The sequence below is a fragment of the Arabidopsis thaliana genome, chromosome 2 (genome assembly GCF_000001735.4).
Source record: "Arabidopsis thaliana chromosome 2, partial sequence".
NCBI lineage: Eukaryota > Viridiplantae > Streptophyta > Magnoliopsida > Brassicales > Brassicaceae > Arabidopsis > Arabidopsis thaliana.
This window is the reverse complement of record NC_003071.7, coordinates 1,848,182-1,863,896: the sequence shown is the minus strand read 5'-3', so window position 1 is coordinate 1,863,896 and position 15,715 is coordinate 1,848,182. Positions and strand designations below refer to the sequence as shown.

At 32.7% G+C, this 15,715-nt stretch overlaps 2 protein-coding genes and 3 pseudogenes across 7 annotated transcripts; 3 read left to right on the top strand and 2 right to left on the bottom strand.

The window, feature by feature from the left end:
* Positions 1 to 1,832: 1,832 nt before the first annotated feature.
* On the top strand, positions 1,833 to 5,354 carry AT2G05160 (CCCH-type zinc fingerfamily protein with RNA-binding domain-containing protein). Of its 3 annotated transcripts, NM_126543.7 has the most exons (7): positions 1,833 to 2,175; positions 2,280 to 2,431; positions 2,935 to 3,813; positions 3,891 to 4,315; positions 4,391 to 4,528; positions 4,608 to 4,710; positions 4,790 to 5,354. In NM_126543.7, exons 3-7 carry the CDS (start codon positions 2,966 to 2,968, stop codon positions 4,884 to 4,886), a joined length of 1,611 nt encoding a protein of 536 aa, NP_178588.1. In that variant the 5' UTR covers positions 1,833 to 2,175; positions 2,280 to 2,431; positions 2,935 to 2,965; the 3' UTR covers positions 4,887 to 5,354. The 3 variants fall into 3 exon arrangements, with proteins under 3 accessions (NP_178588.1, NP_001324109.1, NP_001324108.1); NM_001335272.1 differs by having other exon boundaries at positions 1,833 to 2,431; NM_001335273.1 differs by having other exon boundaries at positions 1,963 to 2,175; positions 4,391 to 4,710.
* A 615-nt stretch (positions 5,355 to 5,969) lies between these two features.
* AT2G05150 lies at positions 5,970 to 6,327 on the bottom strand (annotated as a pseudogene). Its single transcript has one exon.
* Positions 6,328 to 8,993: 2,666 nt separating this feature from the next.
* Positions 8,994 to 9,962, bottom strand: AT2G05140 (phosphoribosylaminoimidazole carboxylase family protein / AIR carboxylase family protein; the record flags this gene model as incomplete). Its single annotated transcript, NM_126542.1, has 5 exons — positions 8,994 to 9,087; positions 9,191 to 9,297; positions 9,412 to 9,506; positions 9,590 to 9,707; positions 9,888 to 9,962. 5 exons carry the CDS (start codon positions 9,960 to 9,962, stop codon positions 8,994 to 8,996), a joined length of 489 nt encoding a protein of 162 aa, NP_178587.1.
* A 1,606-nt stretch (positions 9,963 to 11,568) lies between these two features.
* AT2G05133 lies at positions 11,569 to 12,205 on the top strand (annotated as a pseudogene). The gene is made up of 2 exons: positions 11,569 to 12,075; positions 12,128 to 12,205.
* A 1,195-nt stretch (positions 12,206 to 13,400) lies between these two features.
* Positions 13,401 to 14,880, top strand: AT2G05130 (annotated as a pseudogene; the record flags this gene model as incomplete). The annotated part of the gene is made up of 1 exon: positions 13,401 to 14,880.
* Between the last annotated feature and the right edge of the window lie 835 nt (positions 14,881 to 15,715).

Sequence of the window (15,715 nt, the reverse complement as noted above, 5' to 3'; positions counted from 1 at the left end):
TGTATGAGTATGACATATTATAGTTGATAGATCATTTATTTTTTCAATTTGTTTTCATGTTTTAATTTATGGTATGTTTACAAATTTTAACAAAGCATATGTTAATCCCCAAAAGTTACAGCTGTATTTGGTATTGTGTTTAACGATAAGCAAAAATAACTCGGAATATGATATTTAATGTAATATAACGAGAATAGAAATTGCGAAAAAGGAACGACATGGAATAAGCAAATTTTAGATTACAACAAGTTACAATTTAAGCAAATTTTAGTTTGCAATCAAATATGTAACATGTGTTTTCAATTTATACAGCATAAAAATGTTCAAAATAATAAATGTTATTATAGTATGCTCTATAATAGTTAAAATTTAGAAACAAACAAATGTAATTTAATATTTATGAACAAAATATAAAACAATAAGAAGAAAGAAGTCAATTAATTTTGTAATATTTTTATTATATCATATCATATAAAAATATACTATGAATTACATTTGTGTTTGTCCCAAACGAATTTTTGCTTCCGTCACGTTCTGTTTCTAATCGGAATACAAAATTTGTCTTATACTAGAAATACATTCTCTTATGAGATATAAATTGGAGAACATGTAAGATATAATGGAACATGATAAAATTGAATGAGAATTACGCCTATATCTAAATATTTATATTTCTCGCAAACGTATTTAATCATTTTAATGGTTTTATATACGGTTTGATAGTTTACAAGTTTAATAAAAATCTACCTGACCATTAACTTGATTCAGTTTGTTCTCGGTTCGACCGTTTGATTGTTAAGAATTTTAAAATACTATTAAAATCATTATTATTTCAAATATTTCAACCAACTAATATAGTTTAGGTTATATATATATATACTATAACTATATAAATAATTTGTTAAGATCAATCTAACTTATATTATATTTCAATCTAAGATTTTTTTTCTAATTTACTCTTCAGTTTCAAACTCCAAAAATAGACTTATGGTTATAATTATGTCATAAGCAAACATAAATAATATTTTATATTTTTATGTGTACATTATAATTATTCAATACAGTATATACTACTAAAACAACAAAATAATCATATATTTAATAAAAAATTATTACAACACATTTTAAAAAATATGACATAGTAATTGTGCGGGTCAGAATCTAACAAATAATATTAATAAAATAAATATAATTTAAATTTAAATTATTTAGTTATAACGTAGATTTTAAATTAATGAACTGTACGTTATTGTTCCTATATTTTTTAACAGTAAAAATCAAACATAGTAATTGTATATTAAATAATATACAGATATAAAAGTTGTACATTCAGAAAATACAAAATATTACATTATATATATTTTTAATCGACTAAACAATTAAATTTTGATTCTTAAAAAACAAAATAGTCCCGCGGTGTAACGCGGATTAAAATGCATAAAACTATATGAGATTATTGATATCTCAGTTGTTTATATTTGGATTCAGGTATCAGCCGGATTTTACTAGATACTACTTATCTAAGATCACTTCATTGGTCCGTGTAGACCGGGTTCATCCCTAACCGTAACCTCTTCCTCCAAAACCGTAACCAATTAACCAGACCATGCGACCTTACGTTTCTATTAAACGGTCACAGTTGTATGCATTATCCTTATCCAAACACAACAACATGGACGCCACGTGGATTCTCAACGTTTGAAATCTGAACCGTCCATTAACTCAAAAAAGGAATAACAAAAGTCAAAACCACCAAAAGTCATCTCGATCCCACGGCTAAAAATTATTAATACACGTATCGTGATTAGCCATTAATTAACTAAAGTCTCCAGGTTTTTTTCGAACTAAATTCCCGATATTCGCTGTAACAATATTGAATAGAACGAGTTGTCAAACCAAAATTAAAAATTTATTTATGCAATATTCTTCGCAACAAGAAAACTATTTGTTATTAATTAATATTTTAACCTAGTTTTTCTTCTCCACCATCCAAGATTCTTTGAGATCTTATCTGTTTTACAGTTACTAAAACTCTGCAAATATATATTAAAAATTTGCACGATCTCTTTAAAGTTTTTTCTTAATTGTTTTCTCACTCTGCCCTCTTCTTCTTCTCTTTCGTTTGTGGCTCTCACGCTCTTATGTTTTAGTTTATTCAACAATGAATCTATCAATGTGAGTTGTTTTGTTTTCTTTTTTTTCAGCTCTCTATTGGCTCAATGATTGATCTCAATGCATTCTTCTTTATGGTTTTTGTATTCTTTCTTTTTTCTGTTCAGAAAAGTTTGAAGAATTCTCTTGCATGTTTTTACGATTGTCGTCAACAACACTGAGAGATAATTTGAGTCTATAATCTGGTATTTTGGATTAACAGAGATTATGACTAATCCTTCTCGGAAAATCATTTGCTGACGGATAATTTTTCACCAAGGTAAAATTTTCGTAGATCCTCTCTCTAATCATTGGTGAATGTTTTGTTTCCATGTGAAAAAAAAAAAAACATTTCTTCTTCAAGACAAATGTAGTTTATCATGTTCGGTTTTTTCAATACAGTTATGTACAAAGATCATTAACTTTGTTTGCATTTGTCTGCATTGTATAAGAGATTAGAAGATTAATGTTTTTTTTTTTTTTTTTTTTTTTTGTGTGTGGGGTCAAACTGTTGTTTTTGATTGTGTATAATTTTGATTTAGATCTTGCTCATTGTTCTTCTTAGCCATAACATTGCAGATTTTGTTTTCTTTGTTTTGACTTACAATGCAATTTTTATTTTTTTGGGTAAAGTATGGAACATGTGGGTTCATGAGTGAGTATCACTCTTCTACCTCTTTTTGGTATCAACTTGTAGTTTATGTAACTTTTGATTCATATCGTTTTGACTAAATCTTTTGGAACTAATAATAATGAAAGTTTGTGAATGATTTTGCTTTGCAGAGAAGTTTTTAAGATAAGAAGTTTTTTAGAGATGAATTTCACAGAATCAATGAACGTTGTGCACGCCAGAATCCAACAACTTGAACCAGAGAATGCAGCAAAGATCTTTGGTTATCTCTTGTTGATGCAAGAAAATGGCAACCGCGACATGATCCGTCTCGCGTTCTGTCCTGATTCTGTTATGTGTTCTGTCATCAATTGCGTTAAATACGAGTTAGCTAGGAATTCTCATCATTACCACAGCCCTCCTTCTGATCACATTCCTACTCCCAAATTTGGATCATTCACCGGTTCATCGCCTCTTTCGGTTTCGGTTTCTCCTCCCATGAAAACCGGTTTTTGGGAGAATTCAACCGAGATGGATACCTTGCAGAACAATCTTCAGTTCTTGAATTTTGAGGATCCTTTGACCAGCCCTGAATTCTCTAACGGGTTCTTCTCTCAAGAACGTCAATGTTTGCCTTTGCGAACTAGCCGAAGATCCCCGAGTTTACCCGAGTTCCCGGTAAAAATCTGCCATTACTTCAACAAAGGGTTCTGCAAACACGGCAACAACTGTAGGTACTTCCACGGGCAGATTATACCGGAGAGGGAGAGTTTTGCTCAGATGTTTAATCCAAACAACAACCTAAGTGACGAAGAGCATGTTGTTTCCCCTGTATCTCTTGAGAAGCTAGAAGGTGAGATCATTGAGTTACTCAAGTTAAGAAGAGGAGCTCCAATCTCCATAGCTTCATTGCCAATGATGTACTACGAAAAATACGGTAGGACTCTTCAAGCTGAAGGATATCTCACTGAGTCACAAAGACATGGCAAAGCTGGCTATAGTCTCACCAAGCTTCTTGCTCGCTTGAAGAACACGATTCGCCTCGTCGACAGGTTTGTTAATTAGTTATAATAGTACTCTTTCTATTTCAATCTAAAGTATTGTTTTCTTATAGTGTTTGAATTTGTAGGCCTCATGGGCAACATTCAGTTATATTAGCAGAGGATGCATCAAAGTTTGTGGAATACACTGGAGAGAGAAATGAACATGGAGCAATCCTTGCTGGTTCTAGACAGATTTACTTAACGTTTCCGGCAGAGAGTAGTTTCACTGAACATGATGTCTCAATCTACTTCACCTCATATGGACATGTGGAAGATGTGAGGATTCCTTGCCAGCAGAAAAGAATGTATGGATTTGTAACATTTGCTTCCTCAGAAACAGTTAAACACATTCTTGCTAAAGGCAATCCTCATTTCATTTGCAATGCACGTGTTCTAGTCAAGCCTTACCGGGAAAAATCACGCTCTAGTCGATACCTCGACAATTACAAGCCTCTACACGGCATGCGATATGGCTCTAAATTTATTGAGAGAGACATAGAGATGAACACATGTAAGTAATTAACAAAATCAATTTATGTGTGTGTTAATCTTTTGTATAATGGTTTTTCTTTTGTGTTGTTTTTAGTGCCACCGCGGGTTAGTGAGAGCTCAAGAATGAGGAAGCCATTTCTTAGTGAGCCTGAACAATCAGTTTCTAAGTCCTTACCTACTAATTACTCCTACCTCGGCTTCTCCTCGGATGACTTCAAGTTAACATCAAATGGTAATTACACTTTCAACTTAAACCTGGTAATCATAGGTTTAGAAATTTACTATTAGTTGCTTGATTTTTTTACTTGTAGCGGAGCAAGAGGAACAAGCAGAACGGTTGAGCTACCTACTGGACTATTTGAACACGGAAGATAATGTCATGAACATAACCACTAACTACAGAGACAATGATCGGTATGTTTAGATCTTTAACAAACACATTTTGTGATTTTTGTAATCTTGATTTAATCATATATATGATGTTTTTATTCAGGAGAACTCATTGTGAATCGTTGGACAGTCAAGTCCTGAATCTACCCGAGAGTCCGTTTTCTTCCCTTTCGGGGAAGGAGATTTCAACGGTTACATAGAGAGAAAGACTGATACCTAACCAAAGGGAGAGAAAAACATAGGAGCATAAAGGTTAGAGGGAATCCCCAAAGATCTAATCAATCGGCAAAAAAGAGATTTGTTTTTTCATTATCTTCTTTCGGTTTTAGACTGATCGATGGCATGGAGACTTTTAGGTTCTTTAGCAATAACACCACAAAGAAAAGGAAATAAAAAGTGACAGAGAAACACACAAAGAAGAGCTGTTAGCTTCAGGTTTACAAAAAGAGCCGAGCAGTTTGAGAAACATTAAGTAAAGGGGTATAATAATAATTATAATAACATTTGGAATGTTTTATGAAGGTTAATTTTCTATTTGTTCTTTTTCTTTTCAACTTTTTTTATGCTACTTCATCATATTTCATTGTATCATATCCTTTTTAGTTTTAAGAAAAAAAGGTTTTCTTGTATATATATAAAATAATAATAATAATAATTGAAATTTAAACATTTATAAAGTGGTTTCCGCAAAATTTAGAAATATTGCCATCAAGGCATCAATGAATGAAGGCGCTCTTGTATAACTTTTTATTATTACTTGGGCGAAACCCGCACCAAGCAGTAGACTTTTTTTTTAATGTAATTTTGTTAAGTTGTATGTAAGTATTGAATGTTCTTTTTCATGATTCATGATATATATATATAGAAAAAGAGATTCATTAGAAAGTGATTGAGAACACAATGCATTTGTTGATTTTTGTTTTAGTAAGATCTATATAGCCTTTATAAGTTTTGGAAGCTAATTTTTTGCTTTATGAACATCTATTGAGTCGTTAAAAATAAAAGTGAAAAGAGTTAAAAGGTGCTAATTCTGGAGAAGTTAAAGTCATTTTAGATTCTTTAGAATATGTTATATGGAGTTATTATCTTTGATTTTGTTCTTCCACATGCATACTTGATTCATATGTTGAAGAGACATAAAAAGCTAAAAACTATGTTTGTTTGTTTTTCAGAATTTGAAAATTAAAATTTTTGTTTTTTTTCATAGGAGTATACAACGTACTCAAATGATTATTCGTTATTGATTAAGATCCACAATAACGCTTAGTAAATCTGATAAGATCCTTGAATATTTTGAGGAAGAAACTCAAAAATCTTTAATGTCTCTTCTTTAAGATTCTTCTTCCATTGACCTTCTTCCTCGATGTTTCCTTCGGCTAAGACTTCATTCAGTTTGGAAATAAGCTTTTGAACCAAAAAAAAGATAATAGATGCACATTGAAGAACAAAAAAAATAGGGACGAAAATCGAATTGATCATTGGAGATTTGAGAGTAACCGTACCTCAGAGATAAATTTCATTAGGCCTTAAAGAACAAAAATGACATCTTAGTTGTAATAATTTTTTCCTTGTTTACACAATACATCAACAATGTCATCTGTAATATTTTTCAGTGTAAGCTTCTTCTCCAAAACTTCCAAATATGTTGATGATTTTTATCGTGAAAACGCTAGGTTTTTCTCTATCAAAATCATAGCATCAAACCAAACTGAAAAATGATAAGATACTGTATTGTAATAATATTATTTATCCGGAAGATCCAAAAATTGAAAATATTTTTTTTAGTTTGTCATATTCTTTTTTTTTTTGTTTGTAATTTGCATATTACTTGATAATTTGTCTTTATGAACCAAATGCATATTTGAAAATAAAATTTAATTAGTTTGAATAATTAGGAATAATTGTATTTTATTATTCGTTATATTTAAATTTCACATTTTATCATAATAATATAATATTTTTGGCATTTTAATACTTTGTATTACTATATATTATATTTTTTTGTTATTTTTAATTTAACCGTAATAACACCTGCTGGTTAACCAGTCATAAAACTCTTGCAAACGCTCCAATTTTTAACCATTAAACTAGTAGTTCAAAATGTAACATAACATTTGAAACTACAACCGTCCGCTTCCGCAGACTCCCGCATTCATAACTGCAAACGTTGTATTTAAATCAGCCTGACCCTTAATAATTTATTTTGGTTGGACATAGGCCAATAGATTTTTCCTCGAGATTACATTTTCTAATTTTAATTATGTGGTTAGATTTTGTAATTATAATTATAGTCTCTCTTTGCCAATATCCCTTATATATTAATTGAGAAACATTTTCTTAAAACAACTTTATACTTTCGGGTGATTAACGAAAACGCCATGCTTATATGTCGTTCTCACATAACTTCTCAATCTATTTGATTAAACATCCAAATTTTGTTAGGATATTTACAAATTTTACCATTAGTTTTACTTATGTTTTTTTCTCCAATTAATTTATGCTTTTGAATTTACTCAATTATATTTAAAAAAAATACGATTAATATATGCAATTTAAAGATACAAATCTATATAAAAGGAAGTACTTAACGTTTTGTGTATCTATTAATATAACAATATATATATATATATATAATTCAATATGAACTCTAATGAGTTGAAATTTTTAATTCAAATGAGTGATGGTTCAAATAAGTTATTGGGTCAAATGATTAGATAGATCAAATGAGTTGGGTTGCAATGAGAACCCACCTATTGTGGTTAAAATGAATTAAACCAACTTAAATCTCTAAACCGATATCATTTTGAGTTTAACCAAAATCTCTAAAAAAGATTGAATATAATCAATCTTTTTTCAAATGACTTCATCAACCCATCAATTTATTCATTATCAACACAATATTATCATCATCATTACCCTCTCATAATATCATATTATCATCACCATCATCATCATACTATCTTCATCATCATCATATCAACATACTATAGTCATGATAGCTATCATTATGATGATAACATTATGATATATTGTGCAAATGAAGTAGATGGAGGAGGAGTTTCTTGATCTTGTTGTTGGACACGTCGTTTTTGTAAAATCCGTGCTTGTTCCGTCTCAAAATATGCTCAAACATTTGGGTTTTGAAAGGAATTCAAATCACAAAATAAAATTTTGTTTTCGTCCTTTAATCGATCATATGTGGGCAAAATATTTTAATGGTGTTGCTTAAAGTAAAATTTGTAATGTTTTATTATTGTTTTATGATGTAATGTTTTTTTAATATATATTAGTATTTAATTTAATGTGAATTTTCCAAAACTATAATATATGGGGTCAAATTATAAATTATATAATTAAAAGATATTAATATATAAAATAGAAAAAGAATATTCCTAAGAATAGAACTATACATTGGAGATGGTCTAAGGGCTTGATTGGTTCTCTCTCTACCACCCGTAAACGGAGCGTTTGCGGTTGGTAGCGATTGACACCAATCATAGAAGCCGCTAGATATCGCTTTGGACCGCTCGAAATCGCCAGTTTTCAAAAGCTCCTTCCCGCAAGCGTTTAGGCTAAAAAAAATAATATTTTTTTAATTAATTAAAATAATTATGGCTTCCACCCAAACCCTAATCACTATAATTCAAATAATCTAATCTTTTATATATCTTATTTTTATTAGAAAACCCTAATCAATATATTGTAACCATATTCTCTCAATTATGGCATCCGATGAAAATCAAAATCAATAATCAAACATAAGTATCATCTATCCTTTTATTTATTCATTAGCTAGTGTAATTCTTCGACTATTTCATGGTATTGTTTTATTTTATTTTATTTTGTATTCTTTTGAAGTTTTTGATTGAATACATGTTTCGATTTGTTTTCTCGATTAGAAAATCATTTGGTCGCACGAGATGATATATTGTATTTTTATTTGGCCAGAAAATCATTTTTTTTTAATATTATCAATTTATATAATAGATTTTTTTCATTTTTTTTAATAGTAATATATTATATTTATTTTGGTTATTTTTTTATTTAATTATTATCGCACCCGCTGGTTTACCAGTCATAAAATTCCCGTAAACGCACCCATTATCAAACGCTCAACCAGTCGTTCAGAACGTTTGATAACGCTTGAAACCGCAACCGCTCGTTTCCGCAAACTCCCGCAACCGCAGCCGCACCCGCTGCATTTAAACCAGTCAGGCATATCACTCTTTAAGATCTTCCTAGCAGTAAAATCAATGGTGATGGTTCACTCCCCAATTTCCCAATGAGTGCTCTGACCAGTAACACTCTCACTGGTTCAAATATGATTCCCAACCTTGTGTCTCAAGTTTCTCTCCTTTATTCAGGTTCTCATCTCTCATGTCTTCTTGGTACTGTCTCATCCTGATCAACCAAATCAAAATCCACAAATCTCATTTATATTAAGGTTCCCTAATTCTTCTTCTATCTGACTCTATGTAACAAAAGAAAAGATAAGAAAGAGAACCTTGAGACAAGATCATTATCAGAGATTCCCAACATCCGGACTGCAAGCAAGGCTGCGTTGGTCGCATTGTTTATTGCAACTGTCGCAACAGGAACACCTCTAGGCATCTTTGGTAACAAAAACGAATAAATGGAAAGGTTTAAGAATCGCAGACCTAAATAGTTTTCAAATGGTGCAAAAAACCAATAGCTGAAGTTAATTATGATGCAATGAAAGTGTACCTGAACGATGGAGAGAAGTGAATCAACTCCATCCAAACGGGTAGCTTGGACAGGGACACCAATCACAGGCAAAGGAGTGAGTGAAGCAACCATACCTAATTTCCAAGAAAGTCCTTTGTTTTACAGTAACAATCTTCTGGGAGGTGACAAGATGAGTTCATGCATGTTAAAGACATACCTGGTAAGTGAGCAGCACCACCAGCACCTGCAATGATGACTTGAACGCCTCGACTATGAGCTGAGGTTGCATATGTATACATCATCTCTGGGGTGCGATGAGCAGAAACTATCTTTACCTGTAAGCAAATGATACCATATCGGACCATTCAAGATGCACAGTATATGTTTGAGCTTCTTCACAGTTAGTTTTACCAAATTACAAACTTAAGGTTTCTTCTGTCTGTCTTCAGTGGATTATAATTCATTCATGTAAGTCGTGCCAAAGTTCAATTATTCGAGCAGATCTTAATATTTACCTCATGTGTGACACCAAACATGTCCAGAATTTTGGCAGCATCCTTCATAACAAGAAGATCCGTGTCTGAACCCATGATGATACCAACACGAGGTGTCTCTGCAATGTGGTAAACAACAAGCACCACAAATTCAGTCAGATACTTTGAAGATTCATGAAGGGTTCAAGTGTTTCATAAAAAGGTTATATACAACAGATTTTGGTGATATAAGTTTCAAAGCATTCAGAAATTAAAAGCCAATGGAATATAGATACCAAATGATGCTATGGAAACTGACCCAATTGTCCACCCCAAGAACTCCCACAATTGTCTCAGAAACTCCATGGACATGTTTATTCTCGTTATTCTCACTTGCAAAGAGGAAAGAAAATGAACATTAGAAATACCTTAACCAGTCTTACTATTTTCAAATCTTCGTGTCTAGTAACAGAGAAACGAGCAGGGAAGCACACAGCTAGTTTCTTTATTATATTGGTGTGATGCAATCTTAACTACAACAGCTATGCAACTTCTCATGTCCATGAAACTGACAATAGCCAAGAAAATAACAAGAATCGAGAAAATACTTAAGAAGAATGGTTGACACCATTATACTCAATACAGGGGGCATAGGTACCTGATAGGAGAAGCCTCGTGAGAGCTACAAGGCACAGATGAAGCCGTATTCAGTTTCCCAGACGAAGAAGTGCTTGTGCAAATTTGCCATAGTCAAACTCTTGAACGAGTGCGTTCTGGTTCCAACTCTGTAGGTGGAGCGACAAGTGTGAAGGACTGGAGTTTTTGTATTCCCAACGACAAGAACAGCAGATGAGCTTTGTTTCAGAAGCAACATCTAGAATGCTATACAAAAAGGAGCACCGTTTTATAAATATGCAATCAAGTAACATGAAAAAGTATGGTAGACCCAAGTCAACGTCAATAGGTAAACCAATGAAAACGGCGTAAGAAGCTCATGTGAATGGATTCAAGGAACATAAGTCAACAGGAAACTAATAAAGCCGCAGCTTCAACTTGAGAGGAAGACAAACCTGGAGTTAGAGAGAAGTAGGAAAGTCAGGTCCAAAGGTTATATAGCAAGTTCGATAATAGAGGTTGAAGGATTTGGAGAAAGGGTTTTTGTGAGGGTTTTATACAAAACGCAGTAGAAAACCGGAGAAGCCTAATCCGTTTTATATATAATTTGATTCGGTTAAGAAAACCGAACCGGGTATGATGAGATGTGGTTTTCGATTCTGTTTATTTGGTTTAACAAATTGAATTTTATAAGTGTCTGACCATAGAGGTCTTGGGAATATTGGTTAGGACTAGAGAGAACTTTATTAGTTATGCTTGTGCATCTGTGGTTATGTATGCACACTCTTTTTATGAACATAACCTTATGTGTAAGCAGAATCTGAGTATATCTATAAAGACATTGTCTTAGGGATTTTTATATGTAAAAGGTGAAATTTCTCTCAGACTTGACAAGTTCTGACTTATGAATACTTGAAATCACAAGAATAGCTAATAGTAGAAGTTGGCCTTGTCTGCTTTGATTGGCTTGATATCTTTTTCATGTTGACATCTATGCTTAATTCAAGTGCATTTATATCTAGTTGGGATTGTATAACATTCATTGGCTCCAAGAGATTGTTTGTTCATATTGAACCTAAAGATGAGGAACACACATGTTTTTATGCTGCATGCATTTTCTGGTACGCAAAATGTCTCTAATTAACACAAGGAGGAAGCTTGGAGAGTTAATGTCCAGATACAGGGAATTGACCTTGAACATGGCTGTCTTTGTGGCACCATGGAAGCTCTAAACGTTCCCATGGCAGACACTCCTGTAAGACCTTAAACTCTTACTTATTTTTCTTCATGTTGTTTCCCTTTGAATTTCTAATACGGGAAACGATTCTTGATTCTGTGAGTGTCAGGTCATAACATTTACCCTTATATATTTATGGTATAACTCTCGCTTTCGTATCAATATCGATGATCCTTTACTCTTACATATCCTATATAATTCACTCCGGATAATTTTTGTGGTGGTGCAAGAGATGGAAAGAGCAATACTTTGTAAATGTTGGCACAGATTGTGGACTAACAATAGCTAGATTTTACTACGTATGCTTCTCCTGCAGCGACGGATCCATCAGCGCGCGGTTTCTATTATGATCCAAACAGCAGGTTAGTCCAAGATCTTCCTCGTATCTACAAACTATATAATCTGTTGTTGTTTGAGATAAAACCCTGATGATATTTTGTTTCAGAAGCTGGAGCTGAAAACAGTTAACGAAGGAAGATCTGGTTTCAGCTTTTCTTCTTACGAGTTGCCATATGATACTCTCGTCTAAAACATGCGATGCACGTGATCCAGTACATTATGACGTGTCAATTATTATAAACTCAATATAGTAATTATTATTATACAAATAGTTATAATAATAATTAGAAGGTGATGAAAGTCTTAAGTGATCTCTTCAATTCAACAAGATATGGAAATAGTAAAAATGTATAATATAATTATTAGAATATACAAAATAATAGTTTTCAATAAAATAAAATTTCAAAAAACAAAAAGGCAAAAAATTTATTATTAGCATTTTATATGTAAATTTTATTATTATATTAAACAACAGAACATAAAATTTCCAAAAGTCTGAAAAAATAAAATTTAAACGAATAGGAAAAGATTATTAAAGGAAAATTTCTCTCAGCTTTTTAAGGTAACTATTATAAGATTGTTCTCTCAATTTTTTAAATTGTTTTCAGACGCATAAATTTATCAGATTTTTAGAGAGTTTTTGATAATTGTATTTGTTAGGACGCTTTTCTTTCGATTGCATGTCGGAGGAGATTGGGCAGCAGATGGTTCATACCATGGCGGTGAGACAAGATGTTTAGACCATCTCCATCAGTAAAAATAAAGAAAGTTTCTCAAAAAAAAATATATTAATAATTTAATCAAAACAAATATATTAATTATTATTTAATAGTTGAACTAATAGTATGATGACACCTGTCCAAATTGGATGAGAATAGTTTCTCAAAGTTTCTCCTCCGAGAAACTCAACTCTCCTTCTCTCCTACTTTTTCTCCCTTCTCTCATACTTTTTTTTAAAATTTTTTTTTTTTTGTTGGGTATCTCATTGAGATACTTCTAATGAAGATGCTCTTACAGCTTGATTTTGAAGATCCGAGTTTAGCAATGTTGACAAGTATGATTTTGAGTGTTGGTTATACAGAAAATATGAGTAAGTTTTCTTACTTCCCATCTAGAAAAGTAGGTCAAAATCGTAAGGATTTGTGTGGTGATAGTGATGTTGCCGAAATTATTACGTGTACATATGAGTTGGAAAGCAAGAATTTATATGTTGTTAGGGCAAATGATCCTTATCTAGATGGTGTTCTTATTGGAGAAAGGGAGGAAGAAGAGGAACCTGAGAGTGAGCAACTTGATTTTTACCGTGATGATTATGTCGAGAGTGATGACTCAGATGATGATGGTGCTAGAATAGATTTTTATGTAGGGCAAGAGTTTGTTTCTAAAGAGAAGTGAAAGGATACGAATATCAAGTGTCGTTAGTTCAATTGGTAAAGATCCTAGACAAAGCTTAGAGGTCGCCGGTTCGATTGACGTTTGGGACGAAACTAATATTACATGTTGTGGTTTCGGTCTAGTGGGATTACGGGCTTCGGCCCAGAACCTCCTAGTATTCAAAAAAGAAAAAAAAAAAAAAAAAGAAAGGATACGATTGAGAAGTATGCTGTTAGAGAGAAGGTGAATATACATTTTAAGAGATCCGAAAGAAATAAAATAGAAGGAGTGTGTGTTCAGGATTGTTGCAAGTGGAGAATATATGCATCAATAACAAGTCGTTCAGACGAAATGGTTGTTCAATCTTACAAAGAAATTCACAGTTGTTATCCTATAGGTGTTTTGGATCTCTATAGTGCACCAAAGATAACTGTTTATTTTATAAATGAGTTTAGGACTAATTCGAACTTGTCAGGTTGCCAAATAATGTAGAGTTTGTATCTAAATGGTCTTCGAGTCATAAAAACTAAATCTCAGAGTGCAAGGCAGATTATGAAACACATCATTAGTGATGAGTATGCTGAGCAGTTTACGAGAATGTATGATTATGTTGAAGAGATGAGAAAGACTAATCCAGGTTCAACGGTTATTTTAGGTACAAAAGATAGTTTTTTTGAGAAATTCTAACTTGCTTCGAAGCTCAAAAACAGGCTGGAAGACAGCATGTCGACGTGTAATTCATTTGGATGGAACATTTCTAAAGGGACGCATGAAAGGACAATTGTTGACTGCTGTGGGAAGGGATCCTAATGATGCAATGTTTATCATCGCATGGGCTATTGTACCAGTGGAGAACAAGGTCTACTGGCAGTGGTTTATGGAGTTATTAGGAGAAGACTTACGTTTGGAGCTTGGTAATGGTTTTGCATTATCTTCAGATCAGCAAAAGGGACTGCTATAATAAACGTCCTACCTTACGCAGAGCATAGAATGTGTGCTAGACACATTTTTGCTAACTTACAGAAAAGACACAAGCAGATGGGACCTTTGCATAAGGTTTTTTGGAAGTGTGCACGCGCATATAATGAAACAGTCTTTTGGAAACAGCTCGAGAAGATGAAGACCATAACATTTGAAGCTTATGATGAAGTGAAGCGAAGTGTCGGTTCTAACTGGTCTAGGTATGAAAAAAAATTGTCTCTTATTTATCTCTGGTTTTGTCTTAGTATTTGTCTCTAGTTTTGGTTGGTTTGACTCTTGTTTTGTTCTTTGCAATTGTCACTCTAGTTTTAGTTGATCTAATCGGTTTATTATTTTCTCCTTTTGTAGAGCATTTTTTAATGATATCACAAAGTCGGCTGCGGTAGAAAATAATATCGGTGAATCATACAATGCTGTTTTGAAAGATACTCTAGAAAAACTAGTGGTTGCATTGCTAGAGGATATAATATCGGTGAATCATACAATGCTGTTTTGAAAGACGGCATATTATGGCTAGTAACCTAGTTAAGATCAAAGAGATGCAAAATGTTACAGGCCTTATCATACCCAAGGACGAGGCATTTATGAAGTGGATCATGGAAAAAATAAGTATGTGGTTCATGTTCGTGATCATGGAAAAAATCATTGATTTAGTATACAGTAAACCGATTAAACCTAGTGCTATGGGGTTTTAAATCTTGAACTTACGATTCATGGACATGCTCTCGAATTTTTAATTGGTGGGGAAATAAACATATAACTTCTGTTTCATGGGCATTTGGGCAGAGGTCAAAGATCGGGCTCTATCTAGCAAGATACGATAGTTCTTTCTCGGGGGGGGGGGGGGAGGGGGGAATAGACCCTTTTTCCTTAAAAACCATATGAACAAAAAAAATTTACCGATGGTGACGTGATTTTTTTAAATACACACGTCTTCTTCATTCCTTATAAAACTTGAGTTTCGTGTTACTTTTTTTTACTGTTTTCTCCAAAACTAAACAACAACGCACAAAGCAGAGCAAGATGTTGGATTAAGCTTAAAGGAAGCTTGAGAAAGAAGTAAACCGAGAAATGGTTAAAGCTCAAACCGAGTTATGGTTTAGAGTTTGAGATAGGTTCTAAAGATCTAGAGAATATTTAGGAGATATCTAAATATATATTCCTAATAGGATTAGGACTAGATCATCTCTTATATAAGGAGTTATCGAGGTGTGATAACACTTGTGAGTTTTGTGAGAGAGATTTGAGAGAACCAAAGAGAGCTTTAGTTTTTGAGTTGGTTTTCTAAAGCTAATAAAGAGAGTAGTTCTTTAACTTGTTTGTG